Source organism: Pseudorasbora parva, chromosome 3 (assembly GCF_024679245.1).
Source record: "Pseudorasbora parva isolate DD20220531a chromosome 3, ASM2467924v1, whole genome shotgun sequence".
In the NCBI taxonomy this organism is placed as follows: Eukaryota; Metazoa; Chordata; class Actinopteri; order Cypriniformes; family Gobionidae; genus Pseudorasbora; species Pseudorasbora parva.
In genome coordinates, this window is record NC_090174.1 from 29387441 (window position 1) to 29413491 (window position 26051).

Here is a 26051-nt window from a genome sequence, read left to right on the forward strand (position 1 = left end):
TACTGTTTAATTACACCTGGCCTCAACAGAAAATTTTGCAGCCGCAATTACTCACACATGCACGAGTATCTCAAAATCGCTTATTTTGTAGGATGATTCACCAACCCACATGCTTTTGTTACCACCACTCTTCACAATAACAGACCCACACAAGCCAGTGGCCTCTGCCTCCGCATAAAACCCCTCTTGATCTGTTTTTGGACCTGTAGTTCTTCTGAGAATCATAGTCATCTAGGATCAGCACTCCTGCTTAGCACGTCCGACCCTGTAACTCTGCGATCAGAGCGAAACTGACCCCCCTTATGAAATGCAATCTGACTGGGGGAGGAAACTTGCCCAGCGCTGGTGGTGTTTCTATCAGATACGCTGCTGTTTTCGGCATGCCTTGCTCGCCACTATATCACTCCCATCACATACCAAGAGTTATGGCATCTGTAAGCAGCCGCATTAGTTGCTGGGTGGGCTTATGGTGTAGGAGCACCAGGAATGTTACACTTCCAGGTCAGAGTATCGCCTAGACATGGGTCACAACCCTCAGAGACATTTGGTGGCTTTTGAATTAAGTTAAAGGATGTCTATAATACTTTCTGAAAGCTATCTGTTTATCTCCATATGGCAGTTTCTCAACTGGTGTAGGACCCCCCGGAAGTATATGATTAAATATGCTACCGTTCTAAAAAAAAGTCTTCTTTTTTTGGAAGTAAAGTTGTACTTTTATTAAGAAAGGATGCATTATATTGATCAAATTTTACAGTAAAAACTATTATGTTAAAAACGTTTTCTATTTCAAATAAATGGAGGGGGGGGAATCAACTTTACATCATAGGAATAATGTTTGAGAGAGAGTTTCAAAATATTTTAAATTGTAATATTATTTCACAATGTCACTACTTTAACTGTATTTTGAGACGTCTTTTAAAAACATCAAATCATAGTAGTAGTGCTGTGCGGTATGACCAAAAAATTTATATCGCAGTATTTTTCCAAATTACAGCAGTTTCACGGTATATGGCTGTATTTTTTTCCTCGTGCAGGACCAGGTGTTAACCGCATATTCTACTGATTGAGAGAGGAAAGACTGCAGTAGATTTTACTGTCATGATGAGTGAATATTATAGAAAAATTCCACACTAGAATTAATATATGTTTGTAAGGCCTCACAAAAGGATGCTGTAGGGAGACCACAACTAATAATAGCACTAGTCTCTATTCTCTCGCACATTGCATGTCAGTTTAACACAGAAAGAATTAAGATATAGTTTGTTTTTTGCCCATTACTCATTGAATTTTCAGTCTACATCATTGTCTTCGTGTATCACGAATAACCCATCGCGTTCATGATCAGACGTTGGCTGTATCAGTGTCCTTATTTACACATATATTGCATTTGAAGATGGCGTAAATAAATATGTGCGCTTACACAGTGCTGGTGCATGTTTAAAGTACTATAGTATATGAAATATGTCCATAAAAAAGTTAAACACGCTTGATCTGGTCTGTGTCTGATCTATGATCCACGTGGTGAGGGTTGTTAAACTCATCGTGGCGCTCCGGCCAGAAACCGCTCTCTTTCGTGCGTCATATGATGTTGTTTTAAGTTTTTTACCGGTATTGCGGTATAATAAAAAAATCATATCATAACAAAAATAAACACCGGTGTTCGGTATGAACCGGTATGCCGCCCAGCAATAAACGTGTGAATGACATGAAAGACAGCAGACAAGGAAAAGTCCTTTCTACATTTTTAGAGTCCTCCAAAAACAATCATTCACTCAATTGTTTGCTATAATATAATGAAGCATTTGAAATGTGTATATTTCTTGCAAAAACACTATTCCATCAGAATATAGTTACTTTTGAATGAGAGTCAATTGAGAAGCTTTTGGCAGGCAGATGGTGTATCTACCACCCAGGCCATGCTAATAAGCCGAACTTTGACCCCTTGGTTAAGTGTAATTTATGGCTAATGGGTCTCAAGGTAGGCGCAGAGATCTGTGTTCGTGTTCATAGCAGAGCGAACGTGTTTCTGTAGTGTACACTGACACATTGTGTAATGACTTTCTTATTAATGTGCAGCGTTGTCATAGTGCACTGAAGCATTGCCCTGAATCATATTGCATATCACACACAATATTTCATATGACACACAAGAATGTACAGCACATGCATAGTAATTTAACAAATGAAACAAACTCACACAAATACACAATGAAAAGTCAGATCCTTGCATTTGAGGGCCGAAAGCGGTCGTGGAGCTGAGTGGAAATGAGGATGAATCACTGGCTCTATCTGATTACTGTGAACCACTACAGAACACTTCACAATCACTGAGGCCGTATTTATCAAAGACGTCTCTGTGTGAGGCGTAAGATTCATGGCTCACATGATTCATGAGCCCCGAGTGCAGAATTCCCTCTGGATAATTAGATTGAATCTGTAAAAAATCAGGATGTAAAAAACATCGTCTTACTTTAAATAGCTGTGCTAAGATTAGTCCCGTTCCTGCGTCTGATATACTCTATTTCAAATTAAGCCCATAAAGTGAACTTTGAAAATTGTCAGATGTCAGTACTAATTGCAGTCAAATGTAATGATTCCATGCTCTTTTGCTTAATTTTATAAATTAATATAATTAAAATGTCATGTAAATACATAGTAGAAATACTAGTATACTAATACTGCTGTCAAATTGATTAATCGCATCCAAAATAAATTGTGAAAATTGTGTTAACGTGTGTACTGTGTGTAATTAGATATGCACACATGCATGTATATATTTAAGAAAAAAAAAAAGAAAAAAAAATATATATATATATATTATATGTGTGTATATACAGTACATGCAAATATATGTAAATGTATATGTCTTCAAAAGAACATAATAATTATACACAGTACACACATATATTATGTAAACACACTTTTATTTTGGATGCGGTTAATCGTGATGAATTGATTTGACAGCAGTCACAGCCCTATTAAAAACACGTATCATTCATTTGTACAATTATATATCAAATGATATACATTTTATCTAGTAGACACATTGTTACAAAATAATTATATTTCAAATAATAAATAAATAATATAAAAGTTATTTTGAACTGTTTTCAACGCTGATAATAAGAAATGTTTCTTGAGCGGCAAATCGGTTTAATATGTAATGGCAAAAATTGTTTTTAATTAATGAATTGTAATAATATTTGACAATATTACTGTTTCACTGTATTTTTGGCAAAATAAACAGACTTGGTGAGCAATAAGAGACTTCTTTCAAAAACAGTCGTGTATGCAGTTCACAAATGATGTGTTGATTCGTTATGGTTTGCAAATCATTCAAATCTGAATTTGATAGATTTCTGTAAATCCTTACCCAGTAATCAATCACAAATGAATGGAAAGATCATAGAAAACACTTCATTTGACCATTCACACAATTGCTCTCGTAGGCAGACAGCATGGGTACTGAATTGAATCATTACATTATTCTTCATGTATTTATTTTTATGAGTACATTTTTTTATTATACTGAAATAGCTGTACTGTTGACATCACTAAAGGGACTTACGGGGCAGATTTTGAGCTTTGTGGTGAGCCGCTGTTGAGCACCAGAGTGCTGATGAAGTTGATTAGTGGCGGCCAAAAGGCTTCACTCACTCCCGCTCACACATTGTTAGCGACAATTCTGCTTATGCATCAGTGCCCAGTTTCATGCGAGTCAGTGTTAAAGCTCGCACAAGCTGTTCTCTTGTAAAGATAAAAAAAAAAAAAGCTCACCTCCCTGACACCTCTTAAATGCCTGGGTCACTCCTGCAGTTTCACAGCAACTTACTGGCCTGTAAAAAGCTTATCGACCCCGTCAGACTCGCTTCATAAGCTTTGTTACTTCTGGAATTTGCAGTGCCCTCTTTCTTTCTACGGCCTTTGTGTCAACAGGACCGTATCTGCTGTGATTGATGTTTGAGGGCTTATTGAGAGAGCGAGAGAGGGTGGGCCGAACTTGAATGTCTGATGTGGGCTCAATCAGCTTTCTGCTCACACACACACACACACACACACTTCTGGACACACAATTGTAGGACATCGAGATGGGAACAAAATGAGTGTTTGTGATGAGGAAGTGATGTAGGCCTACTGATGAAGGGCATATCTGTACATCTCCGTTAAATGTCAGGCACAAAGGCTAAATTCTATAGAATGTTTTAGTGTTGTCTTTTTATGTTTCCCCAAGGTTCCCAGTGTTAAGGAAAACTCGAAAATATTATGCCATTTTCAGACATTATAATTTCTATAGTGCATATAATATTATCAAATATTAATAGAATATTTTATTTTTGTTAAGAAATCAACCATACATTTTTTTTTTTTTTGCATGTAAAAATGATTTTTAAAATCCTTATCTAGACTGAAAACATGGAAAGTCATAGAAATGTATTGTTCAGGAGATGTGGGAACCCTGAATCGAAAACATCCAAAACGCCACCTTCCTCAACAGCCAGCGTTTGTGTACACAAGTATGTAAGACAACATCTGACAGTTTTATCGTTATCCAGAGTTAAAGCAGATTCTCAGCGACTTCTCTTCCATGGCAAGACTTTATCTATTTCCTGGAATCTGGAAAGTTCAGCTCAGTTGTGGCGATTTGCTTGTGTTTGATGTGTCTGTTCCCATGGTCACATGCCCTTGTGAAAAGTTTGTGGTCAGAAATCCAAGCTGTCTGTCTGTTTGACCATCTCAACTGTACAGCACAGCCCACAGGACAACAGCAGAGGATTGTGGACTGCGGTGCCTGTCAGAAGAGTGTTGAGTACATCAAAGAACCACAGTAGAAGAGAGAAAGTTGCCATTTTAGTACTTCTTTCCTTAATGGTAGCTGTGTCTCGCTCTTTCTTCTGCTTGTGTGATGACATATTGATGTGTTGCTTTCATGTCTCTCTGTGATAGGGAGCTGAGCTTGTGTAAATCTAAAAAATGGAGTGAAGTGGAGCTGAAGCAGAGTGAGGACAGGACACTTTGAGAAGGGATGGGAAATTGCTGGCGCTGTTCTTTTGGAACTATTTTCATTGGCTGAAAGAAAATAGACAAAATAAAAATGTAGTGCTAGACGTTGTGCTCTTTTCCATTCCATACGTATATATTTTGTGTGCACACTGAACATGAGAGAGAAGAAACTAATCTTCTGTGTAGAAGTTCATGTTGTGATTTCTGACCTGCAAATTCAAATGGGAAATAGATGTTCTTGTTGACTTCTTGGCTCCATAAAAATAATACAAACAACTGTTGTATTATACACCCCCTCAACAACTGGAAAAAACAGTTTAAATGAGGTATTCTTATTTTAAAAGTATGATTTCTAGACCTTGAAATTTCATGTAAATTAATAAAATCTCATAACTCTACGAGCATTTTTAAAATGAATATACATTTTTCAAGCTTTTAGAAATGTTATCAGCTAGTCGTTACGAATTCCAGTCAGTTTCAATGATTAATTGAAATGTAAATTGTTGACCACTTTTGTCTGAAGCAACCCTCTACAGACAAACTGAAGCTTGAGTCTCCATTGGCTAGTAATGTTTTTGCTTTATTTGCCAGATTTTTTACATGGAATGCAAGAACAAAGCAACTGAAAAAAATCCTGATATACATATAATATAAAATATATTATTTTCAAACATTATTAAAACAAGTAAAAAGTCTCAAAAAATAACAAATAATCAAACTACAAGCAATAGGAATAAACTTAATAGAACAAAGATACAAATGAAATAGACAGTGCTTTTCAGTTTTTTTAGGCTATTAGTAGTTAGCTACAGGTTATGTACAGGAGTAATCAATCAAATGTAAAACACTGCATAGACTTAGTATAGATGCATTCTTATTTAAAGTTATTAGTTACAAAAGTTATTAGTGTCAAGAGTGGTGTTTTTTTGTGGATTATCATTTAAAACACTGACAGCAGCAGGAATATTAGGATGTTGTCACTTTAAGAAAATGCTCAGATCCAGTATACTGATACTGTTGCACATTTATTGTCTTTCTTGACTGTTTATGTTCACTTAAGACATACCCAAACTATATTTAATAGGATACTCGGATTACTCGCAAAGACAGAATTTGGTTATCATTTTGTGTGAAACTGTCAATTAAAATGCAAGAAGACATGAAAGAGAACTCCATTCAGTATTCGCATTGGACGTTGTCTGAATGTCTGATACATATTGCTTACAACTGGGACTAAAGGCGGGATTTTGAGATGTATGTGAAGTATCTAAAATTCACAGCTTGAACTTTAAAAAAAAGAAGTCCAAAAAAAGAAGGGTTTGAAGGGTTGTTATAGGGATATCGACGACGTTGCATTTTCACACCCTTAAACATGGTGTGGAACAAAGCAATCTGTGATTGGTTGCTTTACATGTCAGTCAGACCGTCAGACGGTGTCTGTTCGGTCCTTGGCTATTGAAAGTCTCAGTCTGAAAGTCTGGCTATGTAAATCTAGCCATTGGTGATTTACTCACATAGCAGAGGGTTGTAAAACACCTGATAATAACGTATTTGTATATACTTTTGTTTTATTTAAAAATTTGCAAGGGAAACATGAAAAATAAATAGAAGAGTTTGAGTCCGAGTCTGAATTTCACATAAGGATCAAACACCATCAGCTCTTTTTGCTCTTTGTATCTGTATTAAATATCTTTAGAGTCCATTCATAAGCCTTTGCTTTGTCTTGGAACGATACACAAAGACCAACATGCTCCTAGAATGAGAGCCTGGCCCAAACTAGTTCCTGTAACGTGTTTGTGTGGATGCTGCGGTTTAGAGGTACTGGAGCAATTGGCTGCCCACATTATGATGGATGAGGGAAGGGATGGCTGGAGGAGGCTAGCCATAGATCGTTGCAAGGAGGCGTAAACTTGACAAATCATGATGAAGAGTCAAGCTGCACTCTAGGCTGATTCGGTCTTCTCAATGTTAAACTTTGGGGTGCATTTTGGTGTCCAGTTTGAAGGGCATTTTTGTGCACAGGGACAGCTGTCATGTTCTCCTAATGCACTCTGGGATGCGATAGCAACTGTCTGAATCCCAGAGAGAGTGGCCCTCCCACTCACCAGATGCCTACAAACAACTTTTCCCTTGCCCTTTAAAAAAAATCATCCCCTTCTTCCTTCCTTTTTTTCTTTTTCCGCAATTTATCACCAGGGTGTCCAATTTCGGATGAGCTGCAGGCGTGGCAAACGCATGAGCAGTAAATGGGTGAATCTTTTTATAAAAGAAATTGTATCACTGTCATTTCTTCATCCTGTTTGGTGAGCCTTTTTATCCTTGTAATATTGTGAACTAGCACATACGTCTGGTTTATGAAGAATGCGTGTGAGGGGACACACTCTCACTCCCTAGTGGTTTTTCATCAGTGTGGTTATGTATGTCGTCATGTAGTTGTAAAAACTATTTTTTTTACTTTATGGTCTTGCTGCTCTTGCAGGGGTTTTTTTGGTGGTGGGGTGGATGTGAGCTGTTTTGGTAACTGCATCCTATTGCATAAGAAAAGCTGATAGTTGTTGAAACATTTCTCATTAGATTTTTGCCTTGTTTCCAGTATACATGAGAAACTCTACTGCAGACTTTACTATGCACCATTAAGACACCAGCCGGATTTCCATTCACCTATTTTCATGTGAATTTTGGCTTATCACATACTAATATTTCATAAAAACATCTGTACATCACTGAAAAAGAGATTATGGTAACACTTTAGAATAATGGTCATTAGTTAAAGGGTTACTTCAGCGATTAGCATATGGCTTTGTATCAGTAGAAACCCTGGAGTATATTCAAAAGATTGTGCTTTCCCCCCTCATATCCCCCTGAGACAAGAGATTTATGCATTTTATTTCTGGAAAAATTCCTCCTATGATGCAAATTGACGATTTTTGCATCATAGGAGGAATGTTTGCCCAGAGGCTAAAGACTACAGCCAGCAGAGGGAGCCATTTCCACATGTTTTGAATCTGCGCATGGGGGATGGAGATTACACTCAGAGCTCAGCTCGCAGCTACAGGCACTCATTTAAACTGAGCTATGCTGAGCAATGTAAGTCTTTTAACTTCTCAAATTAATTTCTATGAAAGTTAAGCTTGCAAAGGCATGAACTGAAACACGCCAGACTGAACTCGCGTTGTGAATGTATGCCGCGAGTGTAGTCGCGATTACCTCAGCTCTCATTACTCCTGCAGTTAGTGCTCAGTGCTGTGATACTCGCAGTGACTCACTCATTATATTGAACAGACACGTTCAGTTTTTAATTGTAGTGTCTCTAACTCAGTCACAGTAATCAAGTTGGTGGTGTTGGGAATGGCCTCACGGGGCAGCGAAGCATTCTGGGAATTGTAGTCTTTCATCCCCATGGGACAAAAATACATTTTCTGTCTTTTCTCAGTCTAGAAGACACCAAATTCAAAAATAATTTCACATTTCTACTGCATTGATGACCCAGTTTAAATACAGATTCATCTTCCCAGCGCTGAAGTACCCCTTTAACTAATGTTAACAAGCTTATAATAATGTATTAGTAAATGCTGAAATTAACAAAGATAAATAAATCCTTTAAGTGCAGTTCATTATTACTTCATGTTTACTAATGACCATTATTCTAAAGTGTTACCGAAATTATAATATTTTACAGTAAGGAACCGCACTTCTACAGCATTTATTTATCTTAGGTCATGTTAATTTCGGCATATACAAATACATTATTAAAAGCAAGTTATATTTTTTTATATTAGTTAATGCACTGTGAACAAACAATAAATGACAGCATTTTTATTATCAAAGATTATAAAATACTGTAAAAAAATTTGTATTGCTCAGTTAGTTCATGTAAGTTAAAGGGACTGTATGTAAGAAATGTATTTTAATTAATTATAAAATGGCCCTGATATGTCAGTAGACATTAATAAATCATGTTCATTTCAAATACTTATATCACGGACAACAGTAGTCCAGCCAGGATATTGTCTTTTAAAAGATGTTGTTGCAGCCCTCAACTGTTTTGTTTTGGCCTGAAGCTCCACCCTCCACCTATCGACCAATCATGAAGTCTCTAGAGTTTCGGCCTCCGGGTTGCCAGCTCTGCTTTAGTTACCACAGCTTCAGCTACAAACGCTCCTGCTGGATCCTGCAGCTTATCTGGCAACCTCGAGTCAGGGGGGAGGGGGAGGGGGATACACCGCTCTACAGTCATTTGAAAGTAATTGCAGTACCAGTTTTGGCCACAATCTTACATACACTTCCTTTAATATATTAACAATGTTAACAAATGAGAGCTTATTGTAAAGTGTTACCAAAGAAATAAATATAATGGCCAATACTGAAAGAATTGTTGAATTGTGTTTCCAGTTGCTAGTGTATGAAGCAGTTAATGGCTGTGTCTGCAGGGCAAATCCAATGATTTACAGCGCCCAGATGAACTCCAATATCTAGTGAGTGGCTCTTCCTCTCATGAACGATCAATCTCTCTTTTCCCCTTCTACTTTTAGTATGGCTTTTAATGTGAAATCCTTACACTGAATTTGACAACACTATAAAGATGAACACTCATATGCTGCTGAAATATGTAGATGCATCGTTTTTGGAATTGCATTGTAATGGGACTTGAGGTGCAGTTCTGTTCTGTCTCACTTCAGGTCTCCTGCCTTTTTTTCAATGTTATTCTTGTTTTCGTCACGTCTGTTGGGCACATAGTCCTGCTCAGACAGGTCCAGATATAAATAAAAATGCAGAGATCATCAACACCTTTTCATTTGGACTGTGGTTCATTGTTCACACATCACCTCATTGTAGGTGGTCAACACACACATCCTACATACTGCTTTTTCTGGCATTTTTTTATATGTAAGAGTAGAAATAAGGATATATAATGAATTGGATACACATCATTTTATTTCTTGCCCTAAAGCTGGCTTTATCCTTCGCATTTTCTCTTCCATGCATGTAAAACACTGTCACGCTTACTCACATTTACTAGTCTGATATCTTTTCACACGTTTATTCACACTCTCACACACCCACAGATCTCTGTTTCTACTGCACTCACACCTTATGTTCATTGGCTGAATGATCGTGAGTATGTCAGAGGCTTTCTCAGTCACTCACACTGCCATGATTTAATCGCTGGAGGTCACCATGTCGCTGTGCTGTTGGTTTCTTGTAGGCGTTCCTGCTCTAACACTCTGACTGATCAATGTATGTACTCCCATTGGAAGGTCCTGCTCATTTGCATATTGTCAGTGGCCTATGTTGTATAAAAATATGTGCTGTGAATACTTTGTTTTCTATATGTATATTAGGTATGCAATGGTATCAAATTTTCATATCACAATAATTGCTGAAATTATCATACACAAAGAAAGCTTAATTTAGCGCCCCACTGTAGTGCACCATAGTTTGAAATCAAGGATTTAATGACTGAACTGTTCACATCCGATTCGCATGGACCGACACTTGCATTCTCAGCACTTTCAAAATAAAAGTCCCACACGCTGACAAAATAAATATCCTGCTTCTGATATATGGAGTTTACAAAGATATTTGTATTGGTCATTACTTCTGGAAAGGATGAAAATATTTCTTGTGTGTGTGCATCCAACACGTGTGTTCAGGTATCTAGAATTAAGAAAATTAAAAAAAGCTTTAATACTTTTCACCTCTTTTCATTCTTTCTGTCTTCTGTTATCACATGTGCAGGCTATTAGCTGCATTCTCTCTGACTGCTGATATCTCTCAAACTCAGATACGTGCTTAAAATTGATACTGTTATCCCCAAGACAAACCTCTCAGAATCCCATATTTAAAAAAAAAAAGAGAGTGTATTGTTCAGGGCATGTGCTTAAGTCATCAGTAACACGCTGACAGCAACATGCCTTCACGTCCTCGACACGCAGCTACAGCACAATCTATTCAGGTTGCTATAAATTGATGCGCTAAATGGGCCTGCGCTAATGTGAACGTTTATTTACAAGCAACGTTGCGTTCTCTCTCTCCCTCCTATTGAGCTGTTCTCGTATTCAAGGGTAAAGCTCGTCTCTTTTGATAAAATCAAAATGTAAGCTCTCACCTCCCCCCCGCCCACCTGATGTCCTCCTCCATAGTCCTCATAAATGATAATCACAATCTCTCCTCTCCACTCTTCCCCGAAAAGTCATTTCACTCAATAGCTTTTTGTGTTCCTGGGAAACCGTACATGCGAGCATACATTGGATTTCTCTCTCTCTCTCTCTATTGTATGTGTATATTTTAGTGTAATTAGCCTGTGTTTTTCCTGAGCATAAAGGCCAGTGTAGGCAGATTGTCTGAGCTCCAGAGCTCAGCCCCACCAGAGCCTGATTACAGCTTACCGTAGTCATTTTCTAAATAGCTCACTTCCACTCCACTTTCCTCCCTCTATCCTTTCTTCTCCCACATTTACCCTCCCATGCACACAAAGAAAGAGAAAAAGCAGTGGAGAAAAAGTCTTTTATCAGATGCGGTCTGACCCAAACATCCCCAGCCATGCATTGAGAATCCAGACTCACTTTCTCTCTTCCTGTCTTTCTCTGCCTCTTCCAGATTCCAGAGCTTTTCCACCAGCTCTGATATGACAGAGGTCAATTTATGTGCGGTTTGACTTTGGAGCAGTTTGGACTGTGCTGATGGAACCATATTCCAAGTAGTATAATTTTAGGTACACTACCATTCAGAAGTTTTGCGGTCAACAAGATTATTTTTATTATTATTATTATTATTATTATTTTATTTTTTATAGAAGTCTCTTATGCTCACCAATGCTTCATTTATTTGATCAAAAATAGAGTATATGAGAATAATCTATAGTGATGCACCTACAATTGCGATATTTATGGAATATTTATGTTTATGCATTTTTATTCATGCTACAAGTGAATTTACACATCATATGTATGTATAATGTATGAAATTTTTGATAACACTTTAGTATGGGGAACACATATACACTATTAACTACGACTTTTGCCTCAATAAACTCCTAATTTACTGCTTATTAATAGTTAGTAAGGTAGTTTTTGTAGCATTTGTTTAGGTATTGGATAGGATTAAGGGATGTAGAATAAGGTCATGCAGAATAAGGCATTAATATCTGCTTTATAAGTACTAATAAACAGCCAATATCCGAGTAATGTGCATGATAATAAGCTACTAGTTAATAGTTAACAACTGAATCTTAAAATAAAGTGTTACCGGATTGTTTTATTAATTTTAAGATTTGTTAAAGATTACATTACATTTAAGTAAAATTTTGAGTAAGTGTTAGATGACAGCAAAGGTAATCTAAATGTAAAAACAATGAGCTTGCAGAATTACAAATAATTTAACTATCTATTATAAACACTTTTCTCATCTCTGTGTGGGTATTTTCATCTAGACAGGACTCTGTGTGTGAGACTCAGCAGCATGCATACAAGCTCTGTGTGAGGGACAGAGGAGAAATCAAAGATTCAGGCTGAGAGGAACAGATGGATGAATTATCGTCAGTGAAAAAAAATCAATTGAAGAAAACGAGGAGAGAAAAATATCAATCAGAAGTGAACTTATGTTTCATTCAGTACTGAAACGTATTGATAAAGAGAGTTTGGTGTAATTAAAGTTGATTATTGTACCCAATATTTATGTGTACTATTTATTTTTGTACTTCTTCGAGTATTGTGCCATTAGCTTAGCAACATGCTAATTACATACTCTTTTGAAGTCAGTTAAGTCGCGTGTTGGAACGCTTCCTCAGAAGACAGCAGCCTGTTTCGACAGAAGACAGTGAGGCAGCTCACTAGGTTTCAGATAAGAGCTCAGGTATATCTGATAGAGAGCGAGTGTGTTTATATCGCGCCCTGCTGCGTTGTAAGTGCACTGCCAGGATTTTAATGAGCTGCCGCCATGACCTTTCACTATGTACTAACTCTTTATTTCTTGCTCTCCCTCTCTCTCTCTTTCTCGCTCTTTGTTTGGCTGGCCTTGTGCTGCCCTGTCAAAGTTGTTTGGTTCATAATTGCTTCTTGTCTGAACTGTTAGTCTGCTTATACATGTTTTAATACACTGTTTTGGTCTGGTGTCAGTGTGCAGTGAGAGGATGTAGTACATGGTTGTATGTGTGGTTTTTCACCACAAATCACCAGGCGCTATCCATCGCTGTTGCTGATTCAGAGAGGGTGGAATGACTCAAGCTGCCATATGCAACACATTGAGACCCGGTGAAAGAATCAAACATTTGGGTGTTAGCACCAGGCAAAAAAGCTTCACAAATCACAGTCCATCAGAGGATATTTAAAAATCAAATTTAGAGTGTAACAAGAGGGTTCAAGAATAAAAATCCCATTAATCGTCTCCAGTTGTATTGATCCAGAGCTGCTGCTGCTGCTGCTGCTGCTGCTGCTTCTTCTTCTTCTTCTTCTTCTTCTTCTTCTTCTTCTTCTTCTTCTTCTTCTTCTTCTTCTTCTTCTTCTTCTTCTTCTTCTTCTTCTTCTTCTTCTTCTCCTTCTCCTTCTCCTTCTCCTTCTCCTTCTCCTTCTCCTTCTCCTTCTCCTTCTCCTTCTCCTTCTCCTTCTCCTTCTCCTTCTCCTTCTCCTTCTCCTTCTTCTCCTTCTCCTTCTCCTTCTCCTTCTCCTTCTCCTTCTCCTTCTCCTTCTCCTTCTTCTTCTTCTTCTTCTTCTTCTTCTCCTCCTTCTCATTCTTCTCCTTCTTCTACTCCTTCTTCTACTCCTTCTTCTACTCCTTCTTCTCCTTCTCCTTCTCCTTCTTCTTCTTCTTCTTCTTCTTCTTCTTCTCCCTTCTCCCTTCTCCTCCTTCTCCTCCTCCTCCTCCTCCTCCCTTCTCCATCATTTTTAACAGCAATAATGCATTCTGTTAAGAATGGTCTTTCACTGTGAGATATTTTTAATCAATAGTATGCTCTTCAATGTGCTTTGTCAAAAACTACATTACACCTAGGTTCACCTTTGATAGTACCATGCTGGACCCTCTTTTGCCTTCAGAACTGACTCGCATCCATGATGGGAAGTTCCTGATCCATCACGTCCCAAAGGTGCTCTATTGGATTGAGATCTGGTGACTGTGGAGGCAATTTGAGTATAGTCGAACACTTTATGTATAGAAAGATTACTTAATGGGAGAAAGTGCAGCACCCAATATGGCGAATAAGCCCTGTCTTCTAAATGAAAGAGCCAGTCACTGATTAGTAAAGTCATCGGGTCACTGCGGCTGCCGCTTCGGTTGCTATAGAAACAGGCAGTGTTCTGAGACGCGCACTTTGACTGCGCATGCCCGTTATTTTTGTCCAGGCTGAAAAATGCATTTAGAAAAGTAGATTTTATGAGACAGTTGTTGTCAGATTTCATTGGTGATTTCAAGTTTGAAATTTAATCGTAAGATTGGCAAACAGTTTTGGAGCATTTGATGTTTCCCCATTCAAAGCAATAGGAGCTGCACTTGCATGCCTGAGAGGCGTTTCAAAGATGGCCCCGGGTGAAATGTCTTGAAGGGACTTTGATATAGTGAAATCGTTGTCATGTTCAAGAAACCAGTTTGAGATGATTTGAGCTTTGTGACATGCCGTGTTATCCTGCTTGCAGTAGCCATCAGAAGATGGGTCCACTGTGGTTATAAAGAGATGATCATGGTCTGCAACAGCACAGGTAGGCTGTGTCTGCGTCCGAAACCTGGAAAATGCTCCCTTCAGAGGACACATTTCAAGTAGGGCTGTGTTAAAAAAATCAAAGATTCAGAATCAATTTTCATATTAATTTCTAAAGATCGATCCATAACCCAGAGGATCGATTTGATAATAGGTCTAAATTTTCCCAGTGAATTTTAATTTGCCGCGTCTTTGAATTCACGCATGTGCGTGAGGTGGAAGGACATTAAAACAACGAACATGGAAGCTTTGAAAACTCCGCGGACAAAGAATACTAGAGTGGATAAACAAACTCAAGCCGAAGCTCTCGTTACTATACCGCCGCCGCTGTGCTGAAGAAGCAGTTTTCCTCACTCTTCCTCTTCTCTCGTTCCGCCGCGGACAGAGAATTCAAGAGTAAGTTAGACGAGCGAACTCGGTTCGCTGGATATGTCAAGAACGCGACTTACGTTACAGCCATTCTCACTGCAGCGTGCTCTTACTGCCAAGGAAGTTGTAATGGCTGCCTTGTCATGACAGCGCGCGCCCTCTCCACAGCGCACATTCGCTGACTAGAGCACTCTGGAAGGCATAAATACAGTCCTGTAATTCAGTGTTCTTCAAAACACTTATCTAAATCTTGAGGATCAGATCAGATCAGATTGGATCGGATCAAATAATGATAATCGATTCAAGATCTTGATAATCGGAATCGAATCGATTTTTGAAAATTGAATCGAAACACAGCCCTAATTTCAAGGGAGGAAGTCATCAAGGCACATCCGAATCTAATGTTTGCTCCACTTCCTGTCTCCTGAGAGACCTTCATCTGATTGAGTTTCGAAGGCGGCATATGTATCCTTCGCTGCCTTTAATATCCCACAATCCTGTGTGTTCCATTTTGTGACCGTTGAGCTGGAAAGAAAAATATAGTTAGTGTGGGTCAGTTAGTGTGTAAATGTATGTTGTTTTCCACTTCTGATGTCATATCTAGCGAGAAATTACTAATGTAGTAATTAATTAAATATTTGTTTAGTTCTCACCAAACACTCTCTATTTTGCTGTAGCTCATTAAACCATTGCTTTTAAAAGTCAGTTTCGTTAGGTGCCTTCATGCACAAACGCTGCTTAACAAGTCATTGTCTGATAAGGCAGCGAGGCAACGAGGTTTCCGGACACAGCCAATGTATTGTGGTCCTGTTCTCCCTGTTCTTGTCATTTGATCCCGTTTCCCAGTCTGTCTGATTATTGATTCTACTCACCTGTCCTGTAAATTATCTCATTAGCTCCTGTGTATTTATACTCCCTGTTTGGTTCTGTCTGGTGTCATACATTATTCGGATGTGCTACCCCCATTATTCGCATTATTCTGTGGATTTTTTGATCGAAGCCTGTTTCCTTGTATTCTTCGTCTTCGTGCAGTTACTACAACACCCACGCGTTACACAGCAGACACTCTGGATTGGTGGTATGGTTCTGAACACCCTGCCCATCCATGCAGCCTAACATAAGAGCAGGGAGTACAGCAGTACTGCAGATATCATTAATGTTCAATAATTTAATGTACGACATAATTCAAGAAATGTGTCTGAATCAAAGAGGAATATCAGAAGGCCACGCCCTGATGAGAGGAAGAGCTGGGGAAGGAGAATGTTAATTAGCTCCTACTGAGCAGTGCGATAAAGCTGCTAATAATACTGAATCGACCTTATGCTGTGATAGGTGTCGTATTCCTGTATGAGTCAGCTGATGCGAGCTTGACTGATGTGACCTGTCAGAACTAATGCTACACTTGATAATGTGAAACTTTGGAATTTAGCAAAGGTCACCTTAGATCACAGTGCTCATAGTAGACGGGTGGAGGATGTGGAGGTGAAGAGAGAGAGAGATGAAGCGCCTGAGGCACAGTCAGAGCACTCCAGCTGGTATGTTTGATGTTAAATTGAAGTTCAGATTTGATATTAAGTGTTTTTTGCCTGCTGCTGTACCATTAGTAAAAGTGGCTTGGACACGATAGGTATATATATATATATATATATATATATATATATATATATATATATATATATATATATATATATATATATATATATATGTGTGTATGTATGTATGTGTATATATATGTATATATATATATATATATATATATATATATGTGTGTATATATATGTATATATATAAAAATATATAAATAAAAATAAAAATATATATATAAAAAAGTTTAATATTTTGATATCCTGATATTCTAAACTTCACTTGGTTAATTAGTTAGTTGATTAATTGATATGAATCCAAAGCTTTGCAGCTCTCATTGCTGAGTTTATCACTGTTTTTTATCACTGGTTCGCTGCCATGCAATTGCCTTGCTTCAATTCATTCGTTCACTTAAATGTGTGAAATTGCACTCAAAATCACATTTGAATTAATGTTTGGATACATTCCTCATGACACACTTGATTAGAAGACTTGCTGAGTTTTAATGAATTCAATGAAAATGTGTGTGTCAAACTGACAGATGGTAATTCTCATCGCTCCTGTTATGTTGGAAAATGATCCAAAACATGATTGTGAGTCATTTAGTTTTGCACCTTTTCTTACGATAAGCTTTTAATGCACACTGTCCCTTTTAAATCATGTTTTTCTGAGGGCAAAAGAAAACAATTCTGAAAATAATCTAGTTGAAAATGAAATTGACAAATGTTTTCTTTATGTATTTTTATTAACTATAAGGAGCATCTTTCTATTTACAAACCTCAAATATTTCACAGACATTTTATCATTGATTTATTTTATGTTAAATACATTTAAATTGTTTAGGGAATAGCATTATGTTAAATGGGATAGTTCACCCAAAGATGAAGATTTGATGTTTATATGCTTACCTCCTGGACATCCAAGATGTAGAAAAACTCCAACCGTTGCTTGTATAATGCATGTCAATGGGGTCTTATTTATGTATCAGTGGATTGTGGTACTGTGAAAGCTTTTAATCATATTATAAATCTGAAAAGCTTTAATACAAACATTGTGTCCTAGCCAGGTGTAATACAACCAGTTTTGTTTTAGATACGGTTAGAGGATTTATTAACATTTTGAATTGGCTTTTATTTTTAGAACTTCAGAGGTTTATATTTATAATATAATTTCTATTTTATTTATTTTGGTATTTTTACTACTTCAACATAAACAAAAAATCCAGCTTTATTTCAATAAACAAAGGAAATCCATGGTTTTAGTTAACAATAACACAATAAACGCAGAATTCTTGATTGGAAAAATGCTGCACAACACCACTCAATCACAGCTAATCAGAACATATTCGGTGTTCAGTTATGTAAAGTGCATGGGGTTGCTCAAATTATGGCAAAAATCCTAGTCAATTATATTGGTTAAAATAAGACCGAAAACACAGATCTACAAGAACATGATTCCTTTCTCAAATGTTTTTTCACTTATGAAATAACAGACTGTGTTTATGAGAATACTCTCCATATTTTGTGCGTATTTCTATCTAGGCCCATATCAGAAGCCTAAAATAGACATCTGTTTTTTACTCCATCTCGGAGCACGCTCACAGAAAGCCATTTGGGAAACAGCGCAAATTCTCTTTCACTGTTTAATTCGCAGCTCAATAACACTTTTTAATATCAAGCATGTCCCACAGTAGACTGCGTTTTACAGCAGTCACGTTTCATGACGTGACCGGTTTGGACGTTATTCTGGTCTAGATTTATTTGGTTTGGATTTTATCTTGATAGTTGTTTTTTCATAATGTTGGAATAGAATACAATCAAAATTTAAAATTGCAGTTAATCACCCAGGCCTAATGTGAAGCACGATTTTGGACCAATGAAAGTTCACTGTAGGCGGGGCTATCAGTGCAGCACTGCAGCGATAGAAACCAAGTGAATGATTTGAGGTACTTACAGTAACATCTAATTTCTCTGTTTTTCGTGTTTTTTCTCTATAGTGTGAGGAGGAGCGTTTGGCCCATGTTGCTCTAGGAGTGAGGGTGTGGGTGTGGGTGTGGGTGTGGGTGTGTGTGTGAGTGTGTGCGTGTGTGTGTGCGTGTGTGTATGAGATGCTGGCCTGTCTGCCAGGGCCAGGTGATCTCTCCCTTCAGCTCCACCCCCACTCGCAGATGAACACTGGACTTCAGAAATGTAAGTACAGACACCCAAAAAATTACTTTGTCATTTACTCATCATTTGTTATGTGGACCATAAAAGAAGATAATAAATAAAATAAGCAGAATGTTGATGTATAATGAAAACATAAGGTGACCAGGGAAAGTTAATCTCCATGACAAAAAGCAACATAAAGGCATCACAGCAATATGAATCATGTGTCTTTTGAATCAAGTCTTTTGAAGTTAAATGAGAGTTTTGTGTGGGGGAAAAAGACAAAAAATCAGTATTCACTGTTAAACTACTGCAGCTCTCAGATCTTAATTACTTTTGTGTATTTTCAAAGAGATTGAGTGAATAATGACTTGCAATTGGTTTTGTTATTCCCCATAGAACTGTATCACAGTCCTTAAAAAATATAGCACATGACTCTTTTTATACCGGAGACAAACATCACCCATTTTGAAAGATTAAAAATACAGCAGGAAGTACATTAGGATAAACAGGAAAAAATAAATAAATAGCAAAAAAAATTACAAACAGATTTTGGAGCTTTTTTATTTTTAGGTATTGTTGAAACCTTGCCTTCAAAATTAAAAACAACTGTTTATTTCCCCTATTTATTGTATTTTTTTTTATTTTTCAGTTTATTGATTTAGAAAGATGTAGTAATCAATTAAACAATATTACTTATGATAAGATAACATTTACGAAACTGTTGAAAACTGGGAATGATATGATCATGAATGAGCAGAAATCTTACCAAGCTGAAGAAAACTACATAATAAATAAATAAAAGAATGTTTTTCTATGTAAACCACAAAAGCGCATCACTCATAATTACCACTTTTATCGTGCTTTTGTCGTCTTATGCTTTAAAGTGCAAAAAAAAACAAAGTGCATCCTTTTGGATTCAACAGAAGAAAGTCAAACAGGTTTGGAACGACATAAAGGTGAATAAATGATGAGAGAATTTTCATTTTTTGAGTGAATATTCCTTTCATGCTCCTGTTTACCTTCCTCTCAGCAGTCAAAACAAAGAGCCAGACACAAATATTCTTTCACGCTGTGCATGTTGTGTGCCTGCTTTAATACCACAAATTCATACAGACGTTTGTCAAAAATGACTTTTAAGTGCATTGAAGAAATGACAAGATGAAAACAGATCTATAAAAGCAGATAAATGTTTGACGAGAGACTAAGCAGAACTGAGAAAGAAAGGAAATGGAATGAGGGAGGGGGGAAGAGAGCAGTTTGCGAGCAAAAGCATATTTCCAGTGACAGATTGTCAAATCCCAGGATTTTTATTAGGGCGGTTTACAAGGACAGACACCTGCTGAACCACACCGCTCACAGAGAGATAGATCGAGGCAGATAAGTGGCATACAGAGGCGGAGAGAAAATGAGAGTCAGACAAACAGAGAAACGGAGTCAGGCAGGGGGGAAAGAAAGGATACGTACAGACAGAATATCTCGCCTTCACTGTCTGTAGGCAGACATCCTGTCAGATTAGCTCTCCATCAGGATGACAAATTATGCTATGGAGACGCGGCCGGGGGAGTGCCGATGGCCCGCAGACTGATGAGTCTCACGTCGCCTCAGGAAGACCCTCATCAGGCGGCAATTACTGAGAGGCTGGAGACATATCTTTAACTGCAGGAGAGAGCAGAAATCACAGAAAGAAGGAAGTCGTATTTTCTAACTAGTGGGAATACAGAAAGAGATGGAGTCATATTACTAACTACAGGAACCACAGGGGAGAACAGGTAGGAAAGAGGAACTGGAGGCATATCTCTGATGCTGATGTTTCTTTCAGACAGATAATGGAACAGATTGTTTGTCTCTGAAGAGAGCAACTGTAGAGGATTCGTTCATTTGCTGTGATGTAACTGCTGTTGTCTTGTTGATTAAGAACGTCACAGAAATGTCTATCAACTGGACAAAAACATAAATTAAAATCAAGCTTTAACGTCCACATCCAGTCCCACAATCGATTTGATGGATATGTTGGTCAATAAAAAAATATCGTTGTCTAACATATTTGTTTTCATTTCTCTGATAATTAAATTTGTTTAATATTGCATAGCCACATATTAACCAATACATTTACTGCTCTTTTCCAATATACTATAGGGCTCAAATAATACAATTTCATGTTTGAAAAGCTTGTACTCCTCTTCTATAAACCCCTATTTAAATATAATACTGTGCTCAAAATATGCCTTTCACTGTCAATTTTATATATTCAAATTGTACCTGCAATGAAAATAAAAGTTAAATGACAGAAACATTTACCTCAAGGTTGAGCGGAATGAATAATCAAAATTGCAATATTGCTTAGTATGGTTATTAAATGTTCTCATGATAAGCGTTATCTGTGTCTCAGGCTCAATTTGCAGTAAATTCTGCTCCCCATGAACTCTGTGATTGAGTCGCTAATGTGCATTTGGAAACACGACATGTGCCACTCATTTCATCAGATTTGCAGTGAGTGTTTATAAACCTGTCGCCAACAAAGGAGGAGCTTTAAAAGAGCCTTTTCCGCCAAAATAAAACAGTAAAATTACATTTTTATGAAATATTGTTATTGCTATAGTACATTTTACATTTTTACATTTAATCATTTAGCAGACGCTTTTATCCAAAGCGACTTACAAAAAAGGGGAGAGCAATAGAAGCAACGAAACAAACAAGGCCAACAACCTGTAAGAGCTGTAAGAAGTCTCAGTTAATTAAGCACAGTACACAGGTATAGTAATACCTCTATTTTGTTTAATTTTTTACTTAATGATAATAATAATAATAATAATAATAATAGCCCAACAAACAAGCACAGCAAACCTAAAGCTCTGATTAAAGGTACAATATAAATAGCAATTTTTATCTGAAAAATCACAATTGTTTTTTTGTTTTGTTTTTTCCTATATAATTTAGCCCTATACCTGAACGCCATTGTGTCTCACCCACATAACAGTGATTTGGTAAATGTCTTAATTATTTTGTTAATACAACCCATGATCTGCACTATCCGGTTTCCCCCCACTTCCAAACCCAGAGATTCAAAGAAGCCTCAGCTGTTTAAAGCACTCTGAATCGTGTAATGTAATGATGCATATGTTGGTTTAAACGTCCCATGGCATGTCATTTAACTGCCCTTTCAAATTCATGTGCTCCCTGTTGTGGTCCAGATGTTACTGGAGCACATCTGGCACTGGCACAGTTTCCCTCAGGGAATTCGGGAGACACAGGAAGAGCCAGAATATACCTTGAAATGCAGGAATGCAAGCCATGAAAATACATTGGGGCAAAAAAAAAATAAAGGTCTTTTGTCTAAATAGAGCATGGTTTCTTTTGCTTTTCTCTCTCTTTCAAAGGGGAGCTGAAAAGAAGGTGAGATGAGCGGGGAGGAAGAGATGGCTTTAGATAAGAAGAAAGAGATGAATAGAAGGAGGAGGCTTTGCTTCTCCATGAGGAATAACCCTATATAAGACAATATAAGAACACCCACTCAGATCAGCAGTCTCACGGATTAAAGAAAGTTTAAAAGCGTGTGTGTGTGTGTGTGTGTGTGATGTCTGTGCGGAGAGGAAAAAGGCAGTTGGGAGATGTGTATGGAGTGCTTAGACAGAAAAGGCTGACAATAGCTGTGTAACAACCCTGTGTGTCTGTAATAGTGCTCCTGGGGTTTGGCTGATTACTGTAGTCCTCAAATCACTGATGACGAGAGAGCGGGGGAGAGAAAGAGAGGTAGAAAGAGGGGGGAAAGTTAGCACTTTTATAGGGATCGTTCTGAAATGAAATGAAAAAACTCTTCTGAATCCAAAAAACAAAAGCAGATGTTAAGCAGAATTCACAAGTTGCTGTTTACACTACTGTTCAGAAGCTCACTACGATTTTGACTGAAGAGTTAAAGAAGTATAGATAAATCTTTGAAGCATTAAACACACATTGAGCCTCACCTCTGTTGAGATCACAAGTTCCTTGTTGAGGAAAGTTGTAGTCTGACTATGTTTATATGCTGGATGATCTAGATCTGATAATCAGAACGCTACAATTCCAGTTGAAATAAAGCTTTTACATGACATAAAAAAGATTAATTACTTTTGTCTTAAAGGAAGTGTATGTAAGATTGTGGCCAAAACTGGTACTACACTCACTTTCAAATGACTGTAGAGCGGTGTATCCCCCTCCCCCTCCCCCCTGACTCGAGGTTGCCAGATAAGCTGCAGGATCCAGCAGGAGCGTTTGTAGCTGCAGCTGTGCTAACTAAAGCAGAGCTGGCAACCCGGATGCAGAAACACTACTGACTTCATGATTGGTCGATAGGTAGAGGGTGGAGCTTCAGGCTCCAGGGTATTACAGTTTGTTTTCCTTTTAGAAAAGAGCAGTGCGCTGCAGGGTGTTTTATGTTGGAAACTCCAGAATCAGCTGTCCTGTCAGTCTAATCAATGTAATGGTCACCACAACGGAAGGCCCACCTCTCCATTCATTCAATTGGACAAATTTTTAAAAATGCCATGAGGTCGGGCTCTATTTTGCTCAGAATAGATTTTTTTTTTCAACTTCATGCGCTCTGAGCGCTCCTTCAAAGACACGAGGCGCAGCAGGCGGTTAAAACGCGAGGTACACACAAGCAGCGAGCATAACGCTCTCCGCCAACCACCAAAAAGGCAGCTCGCTGCAAAAATGCGTTCTGTCTGATCGGGCCCTTAGTCTGCAAAACTTAAGTGTCATCTCAGTCAGCACTTAAGAGTCTTTCTAAAGCTTGGAACATACTCTGCAAGAACAAAGACATTTGTTATTTTTCTCGAGGTGGCAAGAACAAGAACAAAGTTCGTTCTGGCCAGTACATTCCATACTTCACAAGAAAAGCAGGTGCCGATCATCTGCGTTTCTCCGCATTAACCCCGCCCACTTTAAATGTCTGACCAATCACACAATAGTTTCTCGGACACCAGCTAGAAAAAAGTTCTGCTCATGTGTTGAGAACAAGCTGCGAGAACTCCCAAACCAGGGCTGCGAGAACAAAATTACGTCATTTTGTTCTTGCAGCCCTGGTAGCGAGAACTTTGTTCTCTGTTCTTGTGGAGTATGTTGAAGCCTTAGACTTAACTGAAAGACTTAGACTTCTTTATAAAAGTCTCCTACTCTTAGACAAGTCCTACTTTTTATTAAGAATTTTTTGACACTTAAGTCAAAGCTGAAGACTATTCTTTAGAGCATTTCTGAGAAGTTTTATACATACGGGCCCTGATCACTTTCCTCTGCCCTCCTCTCCTGTACTCAGAATGGTTACATGACTGCTGACATGTATGTTGTTGCCTAATCCTAACAAGATTGACTCCTCATTATCACTGGCCAGCCTCCCCCGGGATGTCACTCAACAGGGGAGAATGGCAAAGACAGAGAGAGCGAGAGGGAGAGAGAGATGCAGTGGAAATAAAGAGAGCGCTCCCTCATGAGTTATTAGCATAATGACTATCCTCTTCCTCGCTCCTTGATCTAGTCCTGCGGTGGTTCATTTATTGAGCCCAGCGTGGATCTTCCTCCTCCTCCTCTTCCTCTTCATCTGATTCTCCTCATTCTCTCATCTCTGCCTTTAGGAGGGGAGCAAATGTGGGCAGCCGGTGAAGGCAGCTGACATGGCTTGAGATTGGCAGGAAAGCTATTTAGCTAAGAAATGTCAGGGGCCATTTTGTTTAGTCAACAGCCCACATAGAGGGAGAGGGAGTGGGAAAAAATCGAAAGACAGATGAGAGAATGGCTGGGCTTCTGAAATGTTGTGATGGAGTGGAGAATTGTGATTCCTACTCCGCACAAAAAAACAAAAACAAAAAAAACTTTCACAAGAAGCTAAATGTCATAAACAAGAACAGATTGTGTTTGTGTGTGTTTGTTGATATTTGTGTTTGCTAGTTAGGAGAGGTTAGCATATTTTAAGCTGGCTGCTTATTAGCATGCTTGCACAGACTCTGGGCCAACAGAATTCTATTAAGCTCCACAAAGTTTCTTCAAAATTGAAATGTCCTTCGTTCACAAATAAATACACATCTCCCGCCCCTCGCATGTTCACTTATTTAGTATTCGTTTTATGTTTTTAGCTATGGATAAGTGTTATTCTGTTATTTATGAACCATTAGTGTCACCAAACGAAAAGTAACTATTTTCAACAGTACTGACTGCCAAAACGACGCCAATGTAATCTCTGACTTCCATTGCTCAGATTCTTTTTAAATGTTTTTGAAAGAAGCCTCTTTATGCTCACCAAGGCTGCATTTATTATTTTTTTCAAATATACAGTAAGAACAGTAATATTGTGAAATGCTATTAGAATTTAAAATATTCTATTTTAGTATATTTTAAAATGTAATACATTTTCAGCATCATTACTCCAGTCTTCAGTGTCCAATGATCCTTAAGAAATCATTAAAATAGGATGATTCTGTGCTCAATTTCTTATTATCAGTATTGAGGACACTTTAATATTTATTTAATAACAATAATCCTGCCAAATATTTTTGTGGAAACTGATACATTTTTACAATACAATAGAAAGAATCCTTGCTGAATAAAAGTATTCATTTCTTTCATACGGACCCCAGACCTTTAAACAATAGTGTATATGTAATTGCATTTTTATGGAACATATCAATTGTTAAATATCATTCTTCCTTGGAAGTTTAATGAAGACCTACATTTTTACTCGTTCTTCTATATATGAATGTTAAATGATATTTGTTATAAAGTTTTTGGTAGGGAGTTAGTTCAGTGTTTGAGGTGTTTGTCAGGGCAGTGTGAGCTGTGAGCAGTGACTGAATCAGCTCAGACTGGATGAAAGAGCTCAGTCACAGTGCACAGGCTGTTCATCCTCTAACTGGGGATGAGGGGGCCAGGAACACATAGAAATGCATGCTTGTGTGTGTGTGTGTGTGTGTGTGTGTGTGTGTGTGTGTGTGTGTGTGTGTGTGTGTGTGTGTGTGTGTGTGTGTGTGTGTGTGTGTGTGTGTGTGTGTGTGTGTGTGTGTGTGTGTGTGTCCGTCCATATAAGTGTGAGCGAGGGAAGTGCAGGTGGGTGCACATCAGAAGTCTCTCTCTCTCTCTTTCTCTCTCTCTCTCTCTCTCTCTCTCTCTCTCTCTCTCTCTCTCTCTCTCTCTCTCTCTCTCTCTCTCTCTCTCTCTCTTCCCCTCTCTAGTGATGAAAGCTTGTTTTATACAAAGACCCTCTTTCAGCAGCCAGACAGCAGCCTCACAGA

The 26051-nt window shown here is 38.0% G+C and overlaps 1 protein-coding gene across 2 annotated transcripts in view; it reads left to right on the forward strand.

The window, feature by feature from the left end:
- fam222ba (family with sequence similarity 222 member Ba) overlaps positions 1–26051 on the forward strand; it is a 62588-nt gene that overhangs the window by 31907 nt on the left and 4630 nt on the right. For both annotated transcript variants that reach the window (XM_067438333.1, XM_067438332.1), the window contains exon 2: positions 18642–18834. In XM_067438333.1, coding sequence (XP_067294434.1) covers positions 18753–18834 — 82 coding nt within the window. In that variant the 5' untranslated portion in view covers positions 18642–18752. The remainder of the gene's footprint in view (positions 1–18641; positions 18835–26051) is intronic.